The sequence below is a fragment of the Dasypus novemcinctus genome, chromosome 6 (genome assembly GCF_030445035.2).
Source record: "Dasypus novemcinctus isolate mDasNov1 chromosome 6, mDasNov1.1.hap2, whole genome shotgun sequence".
Taxonomy (NCBI): domain Eukaryota; kingdom Metazoa; phylum Chordata; class Mammalia; order Cingulata; family Dasypodidae; genus Dasypus; species Dasypus novemcinctus.
In genome coordinates this window covers 70,840,398-70,864,998 of record NC_080678.1, presented here as the reverse complement: position 1 = coordinate 70,864,998, position 24,601 = coordinate 70,840,398, and the positions used below count along the sequence as shown (strand labels likewise).

At 41.3% G+C, this 24,601-nt stretch overlaps 1 protein-coding gene across 6 annotated transcripts in view; it reads right to left on the bottom strand.

Annotated features, from left to right (window-relative positions):
* The window catches only part of ARID5B (AT-rich interaction domain 5B), a 184,294-nt gene that overhangs the window by 20,742 nt on the left and 138,951 nt on the right, over positions 1 to 24,601 (bottom strand). For 3 of the 6 annotated variants that reach the window (XM_004462493.4, XM_058298895.1, XM_058298897.2), the window contains 4 exons: positions 20,610 to 20,722; positions 14,303 to 14,507; positions 12,308 to 12,360; positions 3,424 to 3,521 (listed from right to left, as the gene is read on the bottom strand). In XM_004462493.4, the coding sequence (XP_004462550.1) occupies positions 3,424 to 3,521; positions 12,308 to 12,360; positions 14,303 to 14,507; positions 20,610 to 20,722 (469 nt within the window). Of the gene's footprint in view, positions 1 to 3,423; positions 3,522 to 12,307; positions 12,361 to 14,302; positions 14,508 to 20,585; positions 20,723 to 24,601 lie in introns of all 6 variants that reach the window. The other 3 variants (XM_012526760.3, XM_058298894.1, XM_058298896.1) reach the window with 2 other exon arrangements.

The window sequence follows — 24,601 nt, the reverse complement described above, 5'->3', positions numbered from 1 at the left end:
AATCCCTAAGGCATTCGACAAGAAAGAAAATGTTCAGCTGGGAAGGAGCCTGTCCGGGAGTAGGTAGATATTTTCTTTGCATTGTAATCTACGATAACTTTTTGTATAAATTCAGAGCAAGAAATGTCCAGAATAACCACACTTCATAAGCTTTGCTGAGTTTGAGACATCTATATAGCAGCAGCCTCACAATGGGGAAACATTAATGCTTTTTATATTGGTAATCATCTGTAACATGAGCAATTAAGTACGGTACTAATGGACTATGGCCAGGAGCCTGGTACTAATATTAAAAACTGACAGAGATGAATAGGTTTGGATGCAAAACCAGGCTGACAAAGACATTTTTATGAAGTGCTTGGACCTATTTGATTAGAACCAATCAGAGGCAAGTTTGGACAAGTAAGGCCCTCAGCGACAATGATGCATTCACAGGCATTGTACCATTTCTCCTAGGCCTTAAATAAAAACACCCATTGATTCTTTTCAACAACCCACACTTTCATTATAACACTCATTAATAAACCAAAAGTGCCCAACGAGTATACAAGTAACATTTACTGAGGACCCGGCTACATTTTTTCTTGTTGTAAAATGAAAACATTTACTGGAAACATGAACCACATTGCATGAAAAATAAATCAGTGGATAATGCATAGCAGTAGATCACTCGTTTCTTCTTTGTCTTCTAGGAAAGCAAGCGGGTCGTGGGGAGATAAGAAAAGGAGCAAGTTTCCAAGGAGCAAGGGGGAAAGCATCTGAGGCCAGTGAAGCAGCAGCATAGTGGGGACCCCGATCATCCTGATCTGGTTTGGAAGGCTTCAGAGGTCCAAGACTCTGCAGAGTTCTGACCTTCTCGACGAATTAAACCTTCTTGAAAACGAAGGTCCTTCACCAATCCAGTAATTCCTGCCTTATCTGTGTTACAGCCTGGGACCCACAGGAATGAAGGAAATCCACCATAATCACGACACCCAGTGTTAGTCAAGAGCTCCCTCTCTTCTTTGACAAAAACACAACTGTTTCAAGCCCCTGGCCTGATATGAAGTGCCCTCAGCCCTTCACTGGTAGAATCAATCAAAGAGAACTAAGTCACCTAGAACAGTAGTTCCCAGCCCTTCTCCCATCACAGCACACATTGCACAGCATCAGGGCTGATTTCTCTGAGATCACGATTGGCTCAAATGCCTGAGAGTAGCATTACGTAAGTACAGTCCAATTGTAAAAATAAATCAATCACCTACAAACTTTGGTACCTTAATGCTTATTAATTAATGATTACTCATGACACATCTAGCCTCTGATCACAACAATGTGAGTGGAGCCTAGGTGGAAAAAGGGAAAAGAAGAAATGCCATGAAAGGGGTAAAGACTTGGTGACCCACCCTGGAACAACTGTGCTCTGACCTGGGCTTCAGGGTTTGCAAGGGCACTAGTGTAACCACACCGGCGGCAGGCTGGCAGGGCGTTCCATGCTGGCGGCCCCATTGGCCGCTGGACCACTCTCTCTCAGCTCCAAGTCCACCCTATTGTATTCTGTTTGGTGATGAGGGGCTGGGATTTTGCAAATTTCATGTCTCTTTTTTCAGAGTTCTGCCCACAGTAAGCACTGGAAGGCAAGGGGAGGGAAGAAGGGACTTACCTTCTTTCTATTTGCTTGTTGTTGTTCCTAGCAGTATCACCCCACTAACAACTTAGCAGCAGTGGCTGATTCTGGCCTTTAGCTTCTTTCAACAATCCCAGAACAGTTTCAATGTGCTCACTCTGAGCTCCTGAAGGCCAACATTAATTGGGCAGTTCCCCATTTCCAGGGATCTGAACCCCAGCTCTGTGATGCCCACTCTCCAAATTTCCGGGTTGTGTTACCCCATCCTCTTCTCTCTATTCTCTCAGTCCCAAGGAACCACCAGCTATTACATCTGACGTATTACATCAAACACCCTTTTAACCAATTTCCTATAGCAAATTCTCTTTGTTGAAATGCCTAGTGTGGCTTCTATTTTCCTGACTGGACCCTGACTGACAACTGATCAAACAAATTCTAGATTTGGAAGAGGGGAATACTCTACAAAAAATTCCATCCAGCATGGACCAAACCTTCATGAGACATCTGGTCTCCTCCAAAGAATGTGGGGAGAAAAGATAATTTTTAAAACTTTAATAGTATTTCTAAGTTACTAAAGTTTGAGGTTTCTCTACAAGAAATTTCCAGTTTGACTGACTGAGGGCCTTTGGGTTTCTGCCACTCCGGGAAGAGGTAAATCATGAGACAAAGCATGCAGTCTTCATAAGAATATATCTCCCCATTTCATGTAAGACAGAAGCTGTTTTTACTCACACAACTGCTTGGATAAATTAAACACACACACACACACTCAGTAATATTATATCCAATCCTTCCCTACCTCCCAAACATTACCTGTTTATTTTTTGGTCACTTGATTCTTTGTGATCAGTTTGATTAATGTTTTAATTGTTTAACTAGATGAGCTAGATTATAGACTGCTAGGAGACACTCCTTTTTCAAAGTCTAATTGCTACGTCGTCCTTTCAGCTTGATGGTTCAGGTGTCTGGGACATTTGCACATGGAGTTAAGGGATGTTCACCATCAGAATAGAAGCTACTTGAAAGTGGAGAAGGTGTTTCTAATGAAAATGTTCTAATTAAAGATTTGACTCATGAGTCAAAGTCAAGAATACCATGGTATCCTTTGATGTTATTTACAGAACACTCCTGAGAGACCAATGCTATTTTGTACTAGGACATCAGTGGGGTGGCTATTATGTACAGAGAGGACAGGGAAGAGAGAGGTGGCAGGAACATGTGCTTTTGCATTAAATAGCGAGAGAAATAATACACTGAAAAAATTGATGCACTATATTGAAAAACAGTGCCATGAAGAGTAATGATTTGAACTTCTACTATCAATATTTTAAAAATCTTCCTACTATAACACTGTCAAGTAAGGCAATCTCTTGGGATACTTTGTGGGAATTTTTCCTGGGGTTCTGAACCCAAAGCAATTTACTGTGATTCTAAGTATTAAGAGGCTTGGAATTAATACGGTGCAAATAAAAGTACAAATGCACTTTTTCCAGAAGCCAAAGGTTAGCACATTAAATAGGTCTACAGAGAAGGCACTGACTAATCTATGCTTGTGGCAGAAAAAGGCATTGCCAGGCAGGTGGTCAGAGGACAGAATCAAACTCTTCAGAGCATCTCATTTTAGATGCTGGAACCAAAGTAAGCTGTGTTCCCTTAACAAAATCACAAGGAGGTATGCAAAGTGAAATGCCAGAGGGATAGTTCCTGTAATTCCTAAATGGTCCTTTAGATTTCCTAAGTCTTTTCCTTGACCAGAAGTTTCTCCCCACCACCACACTTTTAATTAGGCAATTGCTTTCCAAAAAAGGTTTTCTTACCTTTCATAATGTCTCCGAGTACAAGTGGCAGCACTCGTGCTCCCAGGATTACCGCCTAATTCATCATAAATATGTTTCCACTGACGACGGGCCGTGATCTGCAAAAAAAGCGCAATGGGAAATTCAATCTCGCATCGTAGGAGACTCCCGGTGCCAAGCTTCAATACATAAGTAACAATCGGAAGAGAACAGTCTGTTCTGGAGATCCAGAAACAGAGAAGTCCACATGAGCATATGGGGAGGCTGAAGGTTTTATAGCAAGAATTCGCTTCCAGCCTTTACGATGCATTTCTCAATAAAAAGGGAATTCTACTTTTGGCTCAATATTTTGTCACCCTTACTGCATTTTCATCTAAGATATTTTCCTGGATATGCATGTAATCATTTGCCCCAAGGTGCCAGTCTCATACCTTGTTTCTTTATGTCACATAATAAAGCATCAAAATAAAACCAGATTTTAGCTACGCGATATTTTAGCTCATCAGCTTAAATGAATCTGAATTAGCATTGGTTGCCCGAGGGGGCAAACATGGGTGGCTGGGGACATAGATGAAAAGTGAGAGACTTTTTACCAAACATGTTTTATATCTTATGATTTTTGAACCATGCAATGTGTTGCCAACTTAAAAAATTAAATAAAATTACAGTAAAAACTAACTAAAAAGATCAAATTAGTTGTGGAATTTGCCATCATCTCAGGCTATATTTGTATGCCAACTCCTCTAACCACTGAAACAAAACCAAAATCTGAAACTGTATATGTTGCAAGCTGTTTATTTTTATTCACTTAGGTCAGAAAAATGGGATATCGATCAAATCCTATGATAACTAACATATTCCAAAGCTAAAATGCAAACTATGAATATTACGAAGCTGGGTGAACTAAACAAACAGCTTGCAATATACTGAACTGCACACTGTGGTCTTGCTTTATTTATTTTTTTCTTTAATTTTATTTTTATACTTAAATTAAGCTTCTACAAAATAACAGATGCAAGATCTGGCAAATGATTAATTTGGGGAAACCACGTCACTTACTACATCCGAGCAAGTCTAGTGTTTCCTTGAAACTAGGAAGATAGGATAAGTGCTGTGGTCCTTATGGACGTTGCTAAACAGGGTTACAGGAAAATGCTGCTATTAGAATGTGCAGGGGACAGGGTGTGGCAAAGGTGACAGTGGCATTTAATATAATCAGAGCAGGAGGCTTCCTTTTTAAAATACCCAAAGAGGTGCCAGTGGAGGTCATCAGAAGGCTAAAAGCAGTAATCAGGGAAAACACACACACACATACACACACACACACACAACTCAATTTGCAACCCAGGAACTTAATCGTAACCCAAGGAGAAGGAGATGACTGGTTAAATAATATAGGGTAAATGGTACATTTTCCAGTTTAAATCAGAAGAACCCCATTCATTTCCATAAACCCTTCTCAAAGGGTCCAACGAGGACCTCGAGATGATGTTAGTTTTGATAATTGTTTTACAATTACAATCTCCCTCCCACCTAACTTTTAAATAATATAATTCTTGGGTTGATCTTTTGAAGAGGCCTGTGCATCAAGCAAGAAGAAACAGGATCCTACTTCTGCGTGTGTATGTTATCCCTCAAAGCCCTTGTAATACTGAAGCGCCTTGAAACAGGCTTCTCTCTTCCCTTCACCTAGATGAGGCAAGGGGACCCTTCGGAGCCAAGGAGAGCCAGAAAACAGCCGGTGTTTGTCCCTGCGATCACTTCTAAAGAAATCATCACTCACCATCCTGTGCCTCTTGTGTGCACGGTATTTTAAAATTTTAAAAGAATTTTCACATCCATGATTTCATTTCATTGTCTCATCAGCCTGTAAGGCAGGTTTTAGGAATCTCATTCACAGATGAAGGAAGTGGGGCTCAGAGAAGTTATATAACTTGCCCAAGGACACACAGTGGCAAAGACACCAAACCAGCACCCATGATGTCTTATGGTACCAAAAGCAAGCTTCCTTCCACTACATCTAAGCAGCCTCCACTTCAGAATAACCTGATGAACAGCCCATGCTTGTAGCAGGGTCGTGACACAGATCACTCAATTCCAGGGTCTTTTCCTTCACAAGAAGCAGGTGACTGTGGGCATCACAGCTTCTGCTATGAGTTCTCAACTTTCAGCTTTGGGTCTTTCACCAGTGGAGAAATACCATAGCTAAGAGATCAGCAATAAGCTAAGTGGCATGGGTTGGGTTGACAGTGCTCTGAGGTTTTATTCTCTTCAAGTATCAGGTAAAACTGTGGCCCATTCCACCTTGGCCACCTGTGTCTCTAGTTAGAACAGAGATTCCCTATTATCTTCATCACTGAGTCACCAATGAGTCCCAGTCATAACAGAATTCATCCATCACTCATCTACTTGTTCACCCAAAATTTCTCAAACATCTCCCGTTTGCTGAATATTGTGCTGGAATACAGCTGGAGATACACCAGTGAAGAACAGACAGACCCAGTACCCAAGGAGAATGCAGTTCAGTGGGAGAGCCAAAAATAAACAAATGAACAAATTCATTAAAAAAATACTAACAGATTGTGAAGAGTGCAATGAAAGAGAGTCTACCGCTGACAGGGTCATTTAATGCAAGAGAACAGACCATGTGCCTCTCCCACAGCCTACCATCTAGACTAGGGAATGCCCCATTAAATACTTACCTATCAAAGAAATGATAGGATGCAGAATAAATAAAGAATTATCAAAAGGGCAAAAAATCTTCCTTACACTGGGATTGAAACTGTGGCAGTGAGCCAGCATCAAGCACCATTTGGCATTAATAAGCCATGTATGTCTGGCTAGGGGTTTATCTCAGCCCCTTGCTAGGCTTTCCAATGTTTAAATACAGATTTGATCAGTGGGAGTTCATCTGGAGTGAAGAAAGGGCCTTCAATAGAGCGGTCTCTCTGTTTACCAAGCTTCCACTGGACGGAACAGATGAATCAGGCCATTTTGAGATCTTTTCTTTCCACAGGAAAGTCATAAAATGTGCTCTTCCCAAATGCCAAATGCTGTTAAGTGCACAGTTCTTCTGGGTACACATCTCTCTCTGTTTTTGTTTGTTTGTTTTGTCTCCAGACTCACTTGTAATTCAAACTCTGACCACGGACCCTACAGTTAAGAAATGTCTAAATCCTTCATTGCCCAAACCTACAATGGGTCTCAGAGCCCAATAGGGAGAGGGGAAAGGGCGTGGTAATCATACTCCCATACCCATAAATCTGCCTTTGGTACCAGTATGCCCCAGTCATGTCTATACATGTCTTTGCTCAGGATTTTTAGGAAGGTAGAGAAGGAGGGACGGAGGGTGGAGAGTGGGGAGATATTATGAAAAGAAAGAGGTTTTCTAGTTTCAAGGATTCAAAATTTAGTGAGAAGTACAACCCTATACAGACAACTAACCATGAAGCAAGATGAAAAACTGGGCAGACCACACAATTTGGATGGATGCAAAAATTAATTTCACTTTGAAGAGACTTGACTGTTACTTCTTTCTCACAATGTGGGTACCCTGAAAAGCACTCCACACCTATTATTTTCATGTCTTCACAGCTTAAAAATAATAGTGTTTATTATTTGTGCTCTTGGACTGTGCTCTTGGGAAACCAGGTGTTTTAAAGGTAGCAAACTAACTTTCCACACACTTTCACCCCCATCAAGAAAACGGGTCCAGTGGGTGGGAAAGGAATTTGTCCCTTCCACAACTTTATTTGATGAAATTGTATGGTCAATTAAAAAAAAAAAGTGGAAACCACTATTTTCACCAAGTCATTATCTCGGAGCCTTGATTTCTTTACCTTTGAGATTGCAGAGATGAAATAATCCTGGTATTTTTATGGTTTGGTGAGGAATAAAACAGTCAGGCATCTTTTAGGACTTATGTTCTCCCATGGCTTAAGAATGTATAGGAAATGTGAAGTCCAGAGATGGATTTGCCTACAAGCAGTGCTGCCCAGGCTTCTCTGTGAAATAGCTTCTTTCTCAGGACACCTTGAGGGCAGACTGAATTCAAGGAAGATGACTTTTTTTTCCTGGTAGTACTCCAGGAACTTGAGCCTTTCAAAACTATATGACATCATCTTTGGCCTTGAGAATTTTGAATTAAGCAAGAGGCTTTGTCTGTCCAGAGAACTAGGGTGAGATCCAGAGAATCTATCGAAAATGATGTCAAAGTCAGAATTTGATGTCAAAGCCTAATCCATCCAGCAAGAAGACAACTGACTTCTCCCAGATGAAAAATAACAGTCCTGCCTCATCTGTGGGAAGAGAGGGGGCTGCTAGCTGACATCCTTAGAAGGCACCACTGTGCATATCATCCTGTGCCTCTAGGAGAAGATTTACTCAAGACCTATTTCCCTATCCTAACTTCTCTCCAAATACTGCCTCTGGCTTGCCATCAAATGCTTACCTAAATGGAAATCACTTTAGCAAACCATGTTCAGTATTCTGCATCCTGGTAATACCCCAAGCTACTTTTGAGCTTTAATTGCTTCACCAGACACAGGAGTGAAGGTCTCTAGCTCATCGGGCACAGCTTTATCCAGTTCTGCCTCTTCAACTATAGGTGACCCATACTCTAATATGTTTGGAAGGTAAAGCTGGATATATAGCTGCAAAGAAAGGGTCCTCATTGTCAACCTGTCAGAAAGTCAGGATACTGTTTTGTTGTTTTTTTCTTTTAAAGAAATCAGATCCATTCAATACATTATGATCGCTAAACCTAAGCATGAACAGACATCATATGCATTTCCAGCAAAGGCAGAGGAGACCAAGAGAATGTAATATAGCTATTTGTTAAAGCTATAAAGGCTTAAAATAAAACTTCTGCTCCTCTTTTTTTTTTTTTTTTTTAAACGCAATTTGAGGTTGTGAAGGACTGAAATGAAATAATCCATAATCCACAATTCAAACCAGAAGGTTTGGAATAGTTTATAACCACAAACAAAAACAAGCCAATTAAGATGGCCTCTTTTATAACCAGAAGGGATTCCAAAGAGATGTCTTTATCCAATCACAAGTTAACAGCAGAAGTGATAAATGTACAAATTTTATACTGCAACTTTTTACTATTGTTGAGACTTCTTGACCCACCTCCTAAGTTCATACATTTTTCTCAAGAGTTAGATAAAATCTCAGCACGTCATTAGGATATATGATAAGGCTCACATTATGTACAAAAAAACCCAAAACCAAAACAAAAGAAAGATGTTAGTACTTCAGGGTAGGCTATTAGATCTTTTTGCTAAAACATCATCCAAAGTTTGTAGATACTATTAAATATATGTAAGAGATTTCTGGGAATGGAAGGCACAAAGAATGATCATTTATGATACTTTCCTTCCTGTAATGTATGGAGATTGAGACAATTGTACACAAAATTCTCAGCAAGTCAGAATTTGCTAAATACCATGATAACCTTGTGCAAATCATTTCATGCCTCTGTGCCTCAGTTTACTCATTTGTAAAATGAGGCTTTGGCCCAGAGCATGGCAAGCAATCTTTTCTGCACAAAGGCCAATTCAGGAAAAATACAAATTTAGAGTGCTACACTTACCCTCATTCAAAACGAAAATAGCTTACTGACTCCCAAAGAAAAATAATGTCTGCTCTTAACAACTTAGATGACCACTTTACCGAATGGAAAAATACTAGTCGGAAACTTTGTGCTGCTCTTGAGAGAGGAAATGTTAATATTCTGGCCTGTTTATATATAGTAACAGCATGAAGACAACTTTCTAATCTTTAATACTTGACTTAGATGGGGTCACATCTTGGAGCTAAAAGCCATGGAGGCTAAAAGCTAGCTTAGCTTTGGTAATCACTGCTAACAATGCTTTGAATTAACATGACCTGGGTAGCTTAAAAAAAAACAAAATGTTTTTTAAAAAGGATTCTCATGTTATCAGTTCCAGCTCCCACCACAAAGTGGGGCCTAGAGAACCACACGTACTTTAAAGATCCCCCTGGAAAACTTGTGCCCAAGATCCTTTTGAGCTCTCAATGATTACAAGTCTACACTTGCTTCTGAGAGCAGATAATCTCACATATAAGTGTCCTCTAGTAACTTTGTGATGACAACTTAAGTCCTCAGAATTTGGATATTATTTGTACATCTCCTGGACTGAGTTTAAAACTGAATCCTCACCGAGTATCTCAGTTTTATTAGTCAGCGTACACCAAGGGAAAATGTATTCTGTACTTAGGAGGTGCAAAAGCACTAATGTAAAATGGAAGTGTCAAACTTAAGTGCCAACCGTAAGGCCAAGAGGATGTGTGACACGTTGCTGAAAAATAAGAAAAAAATTCTTAAAATTTGGTCAAACAAAACCTCGCCCACCAACAGGCTTCTGACCCCAGGTGAGGGTTTTATATTAAGATGGCTGTGCAGATTCACAGCCTGAGCTGAGAGAGATGGAGGGAGAGTGGACAGGAAGGAGAAGAGGGAAGTCTCAGAAGGGCTCAAGTCCTCCTGTGGCTTGGCTGAAGAGTCATGAAGCTCATAACCAGATGGGAGAAAGAGGCCATTTGGCTTTTGATAGTTCTCTGCCCCAGCATTTCTCCAGGTTATTCCATCTACAGGCACCCTAATGGTGGGCAAAGCGCAACTCTTTGCATGCTAGTAACCTTCCACAGCTCCCACTCCTTGACGCCTAGCATCCAAGATCCATCCTTACTTGGCCCCATCATCTTTCCATCATTCTCTCTGAAGACTCCTGCTCAAGGCTGCCTATCCCAGCCACCTCGTCACTTGGTTCTAAACTCACTTGGCCCAAGTTAATTTTTACCTCCCTGTGTTTTCCCCGCCCCCCCTCTTTTGCTTCTCTCTTCCTAAATGACCATGATCACCCATGTCTGGATCCCATCCATTCCCCAAGATTCTGCTCAAATGGCATCAAAGCCATCAAGCCATCCTTCGCTCATCTCTAAATGGGGACGTACTTTACCTGAGTAGGTACCTGATAGTTTTCCACTTTGTACTATTACTATAATTACCACCCCCTGGCTGGTAAACAACTGAATGACTGGCACCACTGGCCTAGTCATTTTAGCACATCCCCCAGTGCCAAACACAATACTTGGTACACACGAGGTAATCAGTAGACGTGCAGTCATCCATCCATCCACTCAACAACAGGATAACTACCATTTGTTCAAAGAGGACCTCTAATGTCCTGAAACTTATCGTAAGTTTCTTCTGTATATCCTATACCGTCTTGCTGTTCATATGGGGAAAAGCAAAACAAAAAACCTTTGTGAAGATACAGAAGATAGAAACGCAAGAAAAACTAATTCTGTAAAATTTGCTGGCACTCTTCCTATCAGTGAACAACAAAAAGTTCCTGGGTTTAAAAAGATAGTTCATTACTTTGTGCAAAATCATAAAACTATCTGTAGTCACAGTTCATAAAAACGGGTATTCCTGTTCTTAACAATAAAAGTCTGGGCTATGGACTTGACTCCTAAATTTATGAGACTAATCCTGAATAAAAGCTATCATCTTTTCTCACGTCAAGGAGGACTATTATTAGCTCAAGATTTTGCAAAACTATGTGCTACAATGGCAAGGAGTTGATCTCCTAGTCCTGCCAACAGACCCAACCAAGTGAAAAACTACATTATTTTTATTTAGGGTGCTTGATAAAACAACAGTTCAAGTACATCCTTGTCTATTCATATCTACATTTTCTATGTCGTTCAGAAGGTACTGTATTCCTTTACAAACACACACAAACCCTATATATATTTTTAAAAAACATTTTACATGCACATACACTTACATCAAAGAATTTTTAGTCAGAACTCACAGCAGATATCTCTATGGCAAATACCAGATTATCTGAATCACATAACGCTTGCCACCTTTTCCCCAACCCGAGCCCCTGACATTAAACCATTCTATTAGTCTGTGGAACAATATGCTTTATCTGGCAAGGAACACTGGTTATTACGTTTGGGCTAAAATGAATTTCATTTTCTTGACTGTGTCTCTTACTGTCATTTTACGACAGTTCAGAGATATCCCAGATTACTTTTAAGGAAAGAAAAAATAATTTCTTATTCAATTGCAGAAGAAACTGCACAACTTAATCTGATCATTGTGTGGAGGAGAAAATATTTCCAATGACGACATCTTCCTATGTCAACTGATTTTATTACAGATGTCATCTCTGTGCACGATATTAATGCAGCCCTTTCTTTTCATTTCAAGATTTTAATCTCAGTTTGTTGCTCTAACATTTTATTGGTTTGAAATACATGCTGTTAAAATCCGTGGCCATCAAATTTTCCTGTGGGCTAAAAATAACCCGTTCCTGTCAGTTAGAGTTAGCTGATAAAGAGTGTCAGAGCCTGTTCTGAATAAGTTTGATAACTTCCTGTTTATGGGGCATTGACCCTTGTCTAATAAAGCTTCTTTGCCCTTGAATGAGAAGAGATTCTGCTGCATTCTATTCCTTAATGGCCAATACTGATTATTTTTCAAAGCCTTTAATACATTTCCCATATTAGACATGAACAGATGTCAGGTATGTTGCCAAGGGAAATTTCTTTTATGCAATCTTGGCTCGTTGTACAATAATAGCCCTTTCTCAACATGGGAAAAAATTACAGACCCAACTAATTTCCCTGACAGGGGAGAGTTACATATGTTTTCCACTTGTAGTTTTTACGACAAGTTTACAATTTTGCCAAACCTGGAACTAATTGGGACTGTTTCCAAAAGCGGCCCAATAAACCCCCAAAAGTGTAGAGCCATTTGAAAAGGCAGTCAATGATGGTTTGCTTTTGCATTTCTCCATTTTGGTCAAAGAAGGGGGAAAGTTAGATTGCAAAATGATTTCATTTAAGTTGCTTAAACACTTACTGTTTCATATCCTCCCAGTTTTTGAGCAGCTTGAAACATAGTCCAAAGGTTAACTGTTAGAGGGACAATAAGTATTTAGATAAGCATTGCATTAACATATTTCCAAGAAATGTCAATTAAAACATTTTGTTTTTTTCAATGAGAAAGAGAAAAAAATAAATACTACTGTACTCCAGAGAGCTATGTTCTTAGAAAAAATTTGCCAAATTTTTTCAACAACAGGATATATTATTACACTCGAAATATTTCTTAAGAAATGGTCACAAAACTATGGAAATGATTCTACTTTTAGGAGAAAAGACAACACAATTGTAGTTCTGTTGCCATCAGCAGAGCAAGAGAAGTTAAACTAGATTGTCCCTGGGGACTTGAAATGGGGGTTGGTCTAGCTCAACCCTTAGAAAGGAGCCATTGATTAAACGGTTGTATATAATGCTTCCCTCAGAAAAGAAGTCTCCATGATCAATAAATAACAGCCACTTTAATATATGATTACTTTCATAATAGAATGTCCGATGGCAGCACTATATTAAAGGCTCCTACCGTATTTCACTAACTGAGGTACACGGTGCCTTCCAATGAGTAGGAGAACACATATTTCAAACGTGAGATGGCAGTAATGCAACAGATCAAAAGGGGTTGTCAAAGGCATTCGTTCACAGAAGAATTGAGTGGTAGGCCGTCTCAATCCCCTAACTGATCTGTGTGCTGTTCTATATAGATATATATATTTTTAAACAGGTTTTTCCTTGCAGGAGTTCATGCATTTATGCTATTAAAAAATTATGCCAAATTGCTGGCAACCTTGTTCATTTGTACCAAATACCATGGAATGGGATGGCTATGGATTTGCTTCTTTTACAAGAGGGGGAAATTGAACTTCAAGTAATCCCTTGGCAAGGGAAATGAAGAATAAAATGAAAATGATAAAAAAAAAAAGGCTCTGACACAACACGTTCGCAAAGCCTCATTGAACCTTGTACTATTTCAAAGCTATCAAGAGCCCTGCCTGGGCCTTGATTTAATCTGAACCAATGCATAATGCAACAAAGCTGTTCATAGTACATTAATTTTACTTCTATTTCAGGCAACCAGTTTTCAGACAAACATTGTAATCATTCGTAGTTATATAAGTTTATAATGGCTACGAGTGTTCTGTTGCAATCAGTGCCAATTGCTATTAGGTATGTAAATTGTTATGTAAAACACACAGGTTTGACATTCTTCATCAAAATGACACATGGTTTTTTAAAACTAGGAAGATACATTTGGAGAAAATAATATTTCAAGCCAGGGGCTCATCGCTTTGTGTGCCACCAAATCCAGACTGGCAAAATATATATTCAATTGTGAAATCAGGAGAGGATCTGGGTTTCTTCTCTTTTTATCTGGAAGTCTGCTCAGCCACAAGTTCGCCGCTCTACTTATAAATACACGATGACACTTAAAGTGTGCATGTCAAAGTAATTCAAAATAGGGCCCTCTGTTCAAATCTGCGTATTTCTTGTTTTCTCTGAAGCCAGGTTTTTGGTATCTCTCTAACAAATTTGGCACTTAGGAAATATGTTTTCTCTTGGTGGTTGCTTTGGCCACCTTTTAAATGTCCTCCTTTTCAAAGCTGTCTTTTCGCAGGCAACATCTGTGCCTGATAAAGCTACGTCATATTATTATCTCAGAAGAAAGGCGCTACAGACACTCAAGATTGACAAAACAGAAAATGAGAAACTTTCAACATGTCTATTTCCAGTCATAATCAGTGGACTCAAGCCTATAAATATCTCACTGCAACTGTCCCAGAAGGGAACAATGTAGCGGAAAGAGGCAGGGAAAAAATGCCTGGTTTGGACAACTTGTAGATTTAGTATAAACACACTACACCAGCTCCAAATTAGGATTTCAACATAATCTCTTGAGTCAAAAAAAAATTTTTTTTTCCAATTCAAAGAATCCGAGCAGTTTTGATATTTCAGAAATGTTGAAAACAAGTATACTTACTCTGTTTGAAACCTAAATAGGGTATTCGTTCTATTGGCGTTTTCCTTTCTTTCATGTACTTATAAAGTGCCACAAGGAAGGCCTGCTCGTCTGCCCTGCACTCTTCACCAATGGCAACCTTTGGCTTTTCTTCATTTGAGACTTTTTTACAGTTATTATGGTTATTCTTCGGCTTGGTCAAGGCTGACCTGGCCTCACATTTCACCTGGAACAGGGAAAATATGCCACATCAAATCAGGCACAGTCCTGGAATGCTTACAAAGACATAGTTGGTGACACCTTTCACTGAGTGGGAAGGGGAAACCAGTCAAGTACATTACCCCTGCCCTGAAATAACATTTTAGAGGCGGCATTAAATAGGGATTGCTTTAGCCCAGGGGTTAGCAAATTTTCTGTAAAGGGCCAGATTGCAAATATTGTAGGCTTCTGGCCACACCGTCTCTGTTGCGACTACTCAACACTGCCGCGGTCATGGGCAGGCAGACAACATGTGGCTGTGTTCCAATACAACTTTATTTATAGAAACAGGCAGGCATAGTTTGCCAACCCCTTTTATACACTGCAGGTGCAATGATGTGAAACCGACAACAGTGTTTGCATCCAGTTGGATACATTCTTCTGCCCCTCTGCACACCTTATTTTCCTAATCCCACCATCAGCTAATGCCTTTGGACAAATCTTGCCTTCCTAATAGTTCCATATTTTGCACTTTGTATCAAAATGACAGGAAACTGTATTTCTTCACAGTAAACTCATCTTGTGGGTAGACTCGCCAGCAACTTTTAAAAACATGCCAATACCAGGAGATGCCGGCATCGGGAATATCAGTGAGCTCCTGCTGTCTGTCACTTGGAAGTGATGCCCCAGTAACTCTCAGGAGGAAACCAAAGATCCCACATTTATTTAGGATTGCTTTCCAGTCAGCTCTGGGAATAAACTAGGAGATGTTAACTTGTCACAAGAAAGAGGTCAGCTAGAAACTCAAGGAGAGTTAGTGAAAAGCTCCATCATTGAAAAATAAATGGGGGTAAATGGGCCAGATGTTCTTCCTTGCACACTACCGGCAAATAGGGGACTCAGCATATCGAGCTGCTAACCTAATGTTCCCTCCTCACTGGCATGTTCTACAAGAGGCCTTTGATGGTTGTTAAATAGAACGCTAAGTTGCTGAGCTATTTTAATTGTAAAAGGGGGAAGTACAAAGGGTCAGACTTTGAGTTCAAGAGTGCCCATGGGGGATGTGTACATTCCAATATTCTTTACATCTCCATATCTAACATCGGGCCGGGAAGAGGGCAGGCACTGGAGAAATGTTATGAATAAAAATGTCCCACATATTCTACAACCCTTTCCATTTCAGATTTTTGATCCCTTTTTTTTTCTTTCCCTGCAAATCCTCTTTCCTAAGCTCTAAGAACATTAAAGATGGTGCTTATTTATTACAGGGAATTGTATCCTCTTAAAGGGTTTTCTTTATTGCTGATTCTCTCAGGTGAACATGCTAGTTTAATATCTGTAGACTGGGAAAATAAAACTTCCTCCACAACTCATTCAACTGGGCCTTTAGATAAGATTTTAATTTTTAAGGGGCTATGGAAATAGGATTAAAACATCTTTCCATGTAGATTTTTTACTTACAATATTTTCAAACTTTAACATGTTGTAACATTATATTAAAGTGAACATCCTGTTGAACTTTATATTGTCATCATTTTTCACTGCCAAATTTTAAGTTGCTGGGTCTAAAGTTCTGATGAAATCCATAACTTAATGGCTTTTTTGAAATCGTAAAACCACTGTGGTTTTCATCTAGGTTGCCCTATGGCCTTTTTTGACTGATTACTATGAAGCCAGGTTCAATTCTCAGCACTTTTCAGGTATCATCTCATTTCATGCTCACAACCCTGATGAAGTAGATTATTATTCTCCTTTTAGAAACAAGGAAATTGGTGCCAGGGAGGTTGAATAACATGTACAAGATCCCTCAGTTAGTAAATGAGGAGTCTGGGATGCGAACCCACAAAGTCTAATTTTAGGGCTTGTGTTTTTAAACCCTATACTTTACTGACATTTAAATATATTAAATGGGCAGTCAAAATTTCCAATTAAAATCCTATCTTAATTAAGTTCTAGGCATTGGGAAGCCCACAGCTCAGAAATGGGAATTATACAATGAAGAGTAAAAGATAAAACTAGGTGATTTTCAAAGTATAAGAGAACAACTCTATTCCTCCTTTGTGTATTGAACAAGGGGAAGGAAACCCATATTGACGGAGTGCCCACAGTAAGCTAGATACAAAGCTTATGAATTCTACCTTGCTGCTCACAGGAATCCCCAAAGGGAAGTAATCAGTCCCATTTCCCAGTTGAGGAAGTTGGAGCTCTGCGACCTTCTGGAACTGATCTTATGGCTGGTGGGGGACAGAACTCTGGGTTTAGAGCACCAGATTGCTTGACTGCAGAGCCCAGTCTTGTACAAAAAGGAGTCACTTTAACGTTTGTGTATCAAACAGGCTGAGCCTCCGGTAAGAAATCTGCAGTGATAATGGGGAAATGAGCTGTACTATTGGGTCAAAAGCACCGCTGTAGTGGGAGTATGGGTTTGCTCCTCTGTGTCGAGATAGCTGCTGAACCCTCCACCTCACCCATGTAGAAGGAAAGCACAGGGGTGGTGTGTACACAAATAAGGGCCAGAGTAGTCCAGACTCCCTGCTTGGAGCAAAGGCTCCCGGGGAAGTCAGGCTCTTACCTACTGAACTCCATCCCGAACCTCACTGGGCTTCCCAGCTGGCTGCTTCTGGGGAGGTTGGGGGCTTGGAAAAGAGTGAGCAGTGGTCTCCTTTCTCAGACTAGCTGCATAGTCTTCAGTGAACACAAATGAGCTCTTAGAGTATTATTCTGTTTACGAGCAGAGCCAGGTCAAGTTCCTTTCTATATTTTTCCACATGACCCAAAACATCCTCAGCATTTTTAGGGAAGTCTTCCCACAAATCTGCTGAATTATTATAATGCAGGTGCTAACGGAAATGAGAGCTGGCCTTCACGCTGAACCTGAGAAAGCCAAACCATGTGACGGTAACAGTCAGTACTAGATCTTCTGTCCTCCTCTGCCCCCTCTCCCTCCCCCCAGGAGCCTGAACACCACACACCTGTTAAGTTCACTCTAACAGCTTCGGGGTTTCTGCAGAACAGATACATCCTAGGTGATTAAGGAAGTGCTAAAGAATTCACATTTAACGTTTTCAGCGAACCACCACCAATTTGATATTAACCACATCCTTTCACGGGACTGAGTTATAACTAATCCAGTCTTCAACTGGGGTAGTAAGATGTCCTAAACCAGCAATAAAGAAGCTAGCGTTCTGATCTCTGTTTGGTCACTTGCTAGGTGACACTCAGTTTCTCAGTAAAGTGGAAAAGATAATTCCTGGGGGTATTTTGAGAACCAAATGTGATGAAAAATACCGAAAGGATAACATCTGCGAAATACTGAAAGCATGTGAATTGAAAGAAAGAATACATTGCACATCATGGTTTCCCTTTTAATGTTCCTTTTAGAATATAAACTACCTGTTATACACTGCTGGCTCTTGTCAACTGCTTCCAGGCTTTGAGGAGTCACTCGTCTTCTATCAATACAAGCCCTTCAGTTGAAACCTAGGCCAAGATTTCTTCGGTATTGACCACCCCATGAATGGGCCTGGAACCCAGATCTGCTGCTAGAAGATGGTAGCAGGGACACGGCAGGGTTTGGGCTGGATGCATTCACCCCATCTTCAGAGAACTGGCAGCATCCTCTCCATGTGACTTTGGTGTCTTCTGGAAGCCACGAAATTCTCCCTCCCTTAGAAAACAGGGTCTTGCAGAGCAAGTTTTCACGCTGTCATTGTGAGAGCACAATCTTAGATGGTGACAAGCAAATTATTCAACTTGTTTTTCCAGTCATGAGCACAACAAATCCGGTGAGTTCTCACTCTAAGAGCGTTGCTGTGTGTGGCTGCAGGAAGTTGGTACTTACCCATAGTTAGAAATGCTCTGCTCGAGGTACTTTGAAGAAAATAGTTACACAGGTCTTCGCCATTAAGTCTAACAGCAATCTTGTCACCGAAGGTGTTGCTGCCAGTTCAGCAAATGATATCGGGATGGTCACAAAAGCATAATCTCTACTGCAGCATTTCACGAGAAAAGACCACATTAAGGCACAAATGCCTTTTTAATGGCCTTCCTGGTCCTAGATGTAGCTTGTTCATTCAGTGGGGATTTTGCATCTGACTGTTGGTGCCAAAAGTCAAACCTAACATATTTCATACCTACCAGTCTTTGTCTTCCCATGGAAGCAGTCTCACTAGACCTGCCAGAAGGAGCTAAGTTAGAACTGTAATCCAAGACTCTGGGAAGAGCAGGGCAGTTAAACAAGTCCCGAGGAGCTGACTGCAGCATGGTGTCCATCCATTCACCCCTTCAACGTCATTCACCAGTGGAATTCGCCATCAACAGTAGAAGGATGACTCGTTTTCTTTTAACAGAAGTGGTAAATTTAAAAAAAAACCCAGGCTTGATTACTGTCCCTTCTTGGGAGGAAAATTCAGTGAACATCAAATACAGCCCATCTGGTCTCAGGTTAGTGGGTCTGAGTTTGAGTCCTGAGCTGCCTTCCAGGGAGAGAACCGTTAGAGTTGTTGTTCTTGAAGATTGACTTTATGACTTCTGTTAAAGTCCCAGGGGCATACTTTGGTCATGACTCCAAATGACATGGGCAGGAGCTTCGTCCCCGCTGGGCTCAGGTACAGAACATGCTACAGTAAACACATGACATCACCCTAAAAGAATGGGGCAGACCGCCAGCACAAGGCCTTGACAGTGCAAGCTTTGCCGAGAGCTCTGGTCCTAAAACCTTCTCGCTCCATTCTTCAGTATGATGCAGGACTCTGCTCACCACATCATAGGGTCCACTGTTCCTGCTGACATCCTTTAAGACCACCTGTGCAGGAGCCCTTGGTGGGGAGTAGGGCCTAGATGTCGAATTCACTAGAAAATGTTTTTCTTAGTATCTATGTGTACTTACTCCCAGAGGTTAAAAGAGCAGAACAAAAATAACTTTAGGGAAAGGCAGATTTGTTTTTAACCAGAAAATGGAAAATGCACATTTCTACTGGTTGACTTTTGTTAACCCTTTGTGATCTTGAAAGACATGAAAAAACTCTAAAAAGTCCTCAAAACTTCCTGATAAAATAATCATATTTGAAGATAAAATTTATAGAATTATAATGCCTAGGATTTACTCCAGTGTACTGGAAGAGTGTGAGGGGTAAGCACATGGTGGACACACAGTAGACTGTCAACACATGACTAAAATCCATTATTTTTCTACACTGGAATCTTCCAAATCACCACAAATGAAAATGCTCCCATTTTCAAGTTTAGTCCTTGTATCTGGAAACGGGGTATCAGTTGAAATTTGGTCTTCAAGTCAGGTCCCAAAGGAACTACTGCTATCTTTGGCACAGAAATAACACCTAATACAAAGGCCCAGGAAAGAGAGCTACAGAAATTTGACCCACTAAAGTAAAAAAGATAAGTCTAAAAATATGAAGAGACACTTCACCCTACATGGTGCTAAATACTTCAGGCATGAACTTTCAAGATTCCAAAGAATGCTTAGGCAAAAGATGAGGCCCTGAAAAATTGCCTAGAATTTGGACTTTCATTCTGTATTACTAGAGATCCTTAAAACATATAAATCTATGTGGGTATATATTACTACATATACATGCATATATGCACAGACAAGTATCATGCTTTATGTCTTAAAATTTACTTTAAAGTAAATTAAGGGTGACTGAAAAAGCATCATCAAAAGAATTAATTCTAGCCCTTTCTAATTTCATCCTCTGTTAACCTCTGAAACATATTTAGATGAGCACATTCAGAACGAGGATGGTTCAGCTGGTCTATTTTTGATACAAACAAAGTAAACTATGTCATTGTGTCACCTACTATAAAATCTCAGCCTGAATGACGTGGGCGCTTAATCATCGGTCCTTTACCCAACAGGCCACCGCGGGAGGGGGCGGCCTTTCCGTTGACTAATCACAATGCTGGCCCCTCCCGCCTCCCACCCCCAGGGAGGAGTGTGCTGGGGACAAAGGTCCAGACCCAGCAGAGAGCTTCAGAAGCCCTGGACACCCAAGTCAGATTCTGAATTGAAAATAGCCACAAAGACACAAGAGCAGAGAGCTAAAGGGTAAAAGGAAAAATAAAAAAGATGCAGCAAAATGAATACCTTGGAGTGAATGACCGACCGTACCTTGGCAACGGCTTTGCCATCGGAATTATTGTTGGAATCCTTAACTCCACTGAATGAGTCTCTTCTCTGTGGGCACGATTTCTTTTTGCGTGGTCTGCCTTTAAGATTTGGCGCTGAAAACAAACGGAGAACAATTTATATACATTCTCATTCTAAAGCCGCAGACTAGTTCTACAGTGGTCTTCTCTAATGGTGCGGAGAAATGTACACAAGGGGGGCAGCGCACCCTCATTATATGCTTCTCGCTCTGAAGGGCTGTATCTTGGTACCCTGCTTCCCAAAGCTAATCTATTACACGTTAAGGTATCTAATTAATATAAATAAAAGGAAGCCCTTGACTCTAAAGGATGATGATGGAGGAAAGGTACTTCCCCACCGCTGAAAAAGAAATATTTCCAACTGAAAGACAACATGAATCAGGCTCCAGGATCATTCTTTGTTTTATGCTTTGTATTTTGTTTTCAGAAATCTATGAGAGCTGCCAACCCATTACAGTATCATAGCAAAGTAATATTTGAAAACATCTCTTCTCAAGTGGAAGCATGAGCATTTTTTCAAATTATGATTAAGGATAGGTGGATAGCTATAGAGAGAGGGATTCATGATAACAATTTGAAAAATGTTATTACATGTAATTAACTAATAATATTGTGATCAGGATGGTTCAAATCTTGTAGTCTGGCAGGTACATTTAGACCAGCATGTTCTCTTTTCCTTTTAATTATATATAGAGAGCTATATACTTTTTAAAAACGAAAATCTTGAAAGTTATTTAAAATCACTTCCAAAGATCCCACTGGGGTTGGGCTGATTCTGTGGGTGTTAACACATTTTTAAAAGCCATAGACAAAAGGCAAAGCAAAGATACATTCCATCCTTGATGTTGAGCATGATTCTCTTTAAGATTCATACAAAAAGTAGAAGGAAATAAAGGTTGCTGTTTATTGGGTGCTACGACTATCCAGCAGGAGAGTTCACATTTAACTTCCATCAGTCCCCCAGGCCAAGCAAAATTAAAACAAACCAACTCACCAACCAGCCTTTGGACAATTCCAAACTAATTAATTATACACCACACAACTTATTTCAGAGCTTTCAAGGTACCCACACACTCTCTCACTTTAAGGGATGACTGTGGCGATGTCAGAGCTCCACAGCACAAATGCTCCTACATGGTATTAATACTCCTTATGTCATGCAGCTAACGAGGGTTTCAGGACATTTTACATTGCACCTATTCTACCAACAATTAATCCTACTAATTCGATATTCGAATGTGGGTAACAGTTTTGCTGTTGGTAAAGCTCAATGAAGCAGCGCTGCCTTTTACCATCCGAGAGGCAAAAGTTTAAGAAGCAGGATCCAGGCTCAGGCTCCCGGTCCCAACTCCGCTCTCTTCCCGACCCACACATTTGTCTGAAAGTCCATCCCAGAAAGCCAGCCCGGGATGAACAAAGGTAAACAAGCGCACAATCAAACCCCAGCAAAGAGAAAGTAGCGATTACCCATTCCAGTCGACAAACATCTGCCTGATTGAAGTCTGTGCTCATGAAAGCTACAGCATGTGACTGCTCGGCGGCCCGCGCCTGGAAGCCCCGACCTGCCCCGGCGCGCGGGGACGTCAGCTGCGCTCCGAGGGCGAGCCGGGCTCTGCGCGCCGCTCGCAGCTCCCCGCCCCCGGCGGCTCCCTTACTCATGTAAACACACGGCGGTGACTAGCACGGGAGCGCGTGGGATGGGCGCTAGGACTTCGCTGGAGTTGCCAGACTGGCAGGGAGGGCTCTGCTCCCCGCCCCCCGCGCCGCGCGGGCTGGTGATTTCATCCCGCCTGCGGTGTGGAGCCTGACCTCCCGCTCCCCTGTCAGAACGTGAGGCCAGCGCCCCGGAGACGGACACGGTCCTCAGCCTGCAGCCAGGGCGGGGACTGTTTCGGTTAGAGAGGACTTTGTGTAGTACAGAAGTGTTTTCCACAACTGACCCAAGTGCTAAGACTTTTTAACGTGAGGGAAGGATGTACTTTCATGTCCCTTATTAAAATAGTAGCCAAGCAGCATGAGGACACACACAAGCAGGACTGGGGACAGGTCTGGGCCGTTCTGTCCAAAGGCACAGGGACAAAACAATAGAGCCCCTGTTCCCAGAGACCTTCCCTTTCTCACGTTTTGGTGAAAAGCCTTTAAACCTGAAGCGCACTTATTTCTAGAAAAGCATCCACACCCAAAAGGCCTAAGAGACAGAACTTGCTCTGAACATACTGTTTTAAATGAAGGCAAAGGTTCCGGGAACCAACAATAACTCATCTCCTAATCAGATCTATTTTCTCCATTCTTTGAGCTGTTTTCAGATGCTACAGAAGCACATGTCCTGCAGCAGATTCTGGGAATTACAAATTTAGAACAGACTAGCACCCAATATTCTGGTCTCAAAAACTCCAACTCTAAATATGATTTGACTACGAGAAAAGGCTTTTGTTTCTCATCAGGCAAGAACACTGATATTTCAGGTGCAGTTAGGTAAATCCCAGCAACTATCCAAGGCTCACACTCAAATACTTCTTTCAGTCTCTCCTCTGAGCGCTTTTCCTGCCCTTCCCTATGGAGCCTATCACTTTATTCCTTGTGCTGGAACTCCATTTTATGGCTTATCTTCATACTAGACTGGAAAGTCCTCAAGGGCAGGATCATATCAGATTCATCTCTATGTGCCCCAGCACAAGACATGGGAGGCAGCTTTGTATAAGAGTTTGTCCAATGTACAAGTGGCTGATGGAAATAAACATGCTCACAAACTCATCCCTCCACTGCTCCTGATCTGAGCCCGCCAACCTGACCACATGGTATGCTGGCCACGCTGGGGACACCCGTAAAACCGGCATGCACTTTACCCTTAAACACTGCAAACATAAACCAGTGACTTGAGTTTGCGCTGGGAATTGAGATAGGAAACTAAGCCTCTGGTTCCCGTTTCCCTATTAAGCCTTGCGCCTGGCTTCTCAGTAGCATCAAGCTCTTGCCCCATGAATGCCCTGAAGGGCAGACTTCAAAGTCTCAGGGGTACCCGGTGCCTCCATAATACAATTAGAGACCTTTTGGATTCCCGAGATCCTGGGGTGAGACTTTGGGATTAAAGAGCTGGCTCTTGGGGACAGCAAATATTCTGGCCCCCAGGCCAAGTTTTTTTCCTCCAGGGTCATGAAAACAAATTATTTGCTAGGCGGGTGAGTGAAAATAAATGCTTTATGCTGTGGTAATGGTTGGGTGTGGGGTGGGGACAGTTAGGGGTGGGGTAGTTGGCCTGGAATTATTTTATATAGGACACAGCCCCACCTACTTCCAGCTACCCTAGGCGGACCTATACCTCCTGGGAAGCCCAAAATTCTGAGACTCCAGATTTAGACCAGCTCCAGTGTATTAGGTGAGCCTCCTCTCTACCAGCAAAGCCTGTCTGAGAAGCCAGCAGTACACTTCCTGATATACCTGGCTCCAGTCAGTTCTATTTTTAACAATAAATACACACTTACTTTCATTGTGTATATATACTCCACCGCCCATTCCCTGGCTTGGCTCATCATAGAGTCTAGTAAATGCTCTTTGCCCAAATGTCCAATATTATACACAAATACTAATAATAGCTAACATTTATTGAGCACTCTCTATGTGCTCCTCACCACTGTGAGCACTTTACAGACAATAACATTTAAAACGCACTGCGAATCAATGAGGAAGGCGCTATTATCCCCAATTTACAGACCAGGAAACTGTGATTTAGAGAGATGAGATTACTCATCTCAGGTCATACAACTGATACAACTGGTTACCAGTAGCAGGAGGATTCTGATCCAGGCAATTGAGCCTTATCCAGAGCGCCACCTGCTTTAACCAACTTCTCCCTAATAGACACATTCACATAGACACATGCACTCACTTGGTCTCTTAATGAGGCATTTATATTATTAACTTGGGCGACTGTCAACAGGGAGCTTTCCCCAAAAG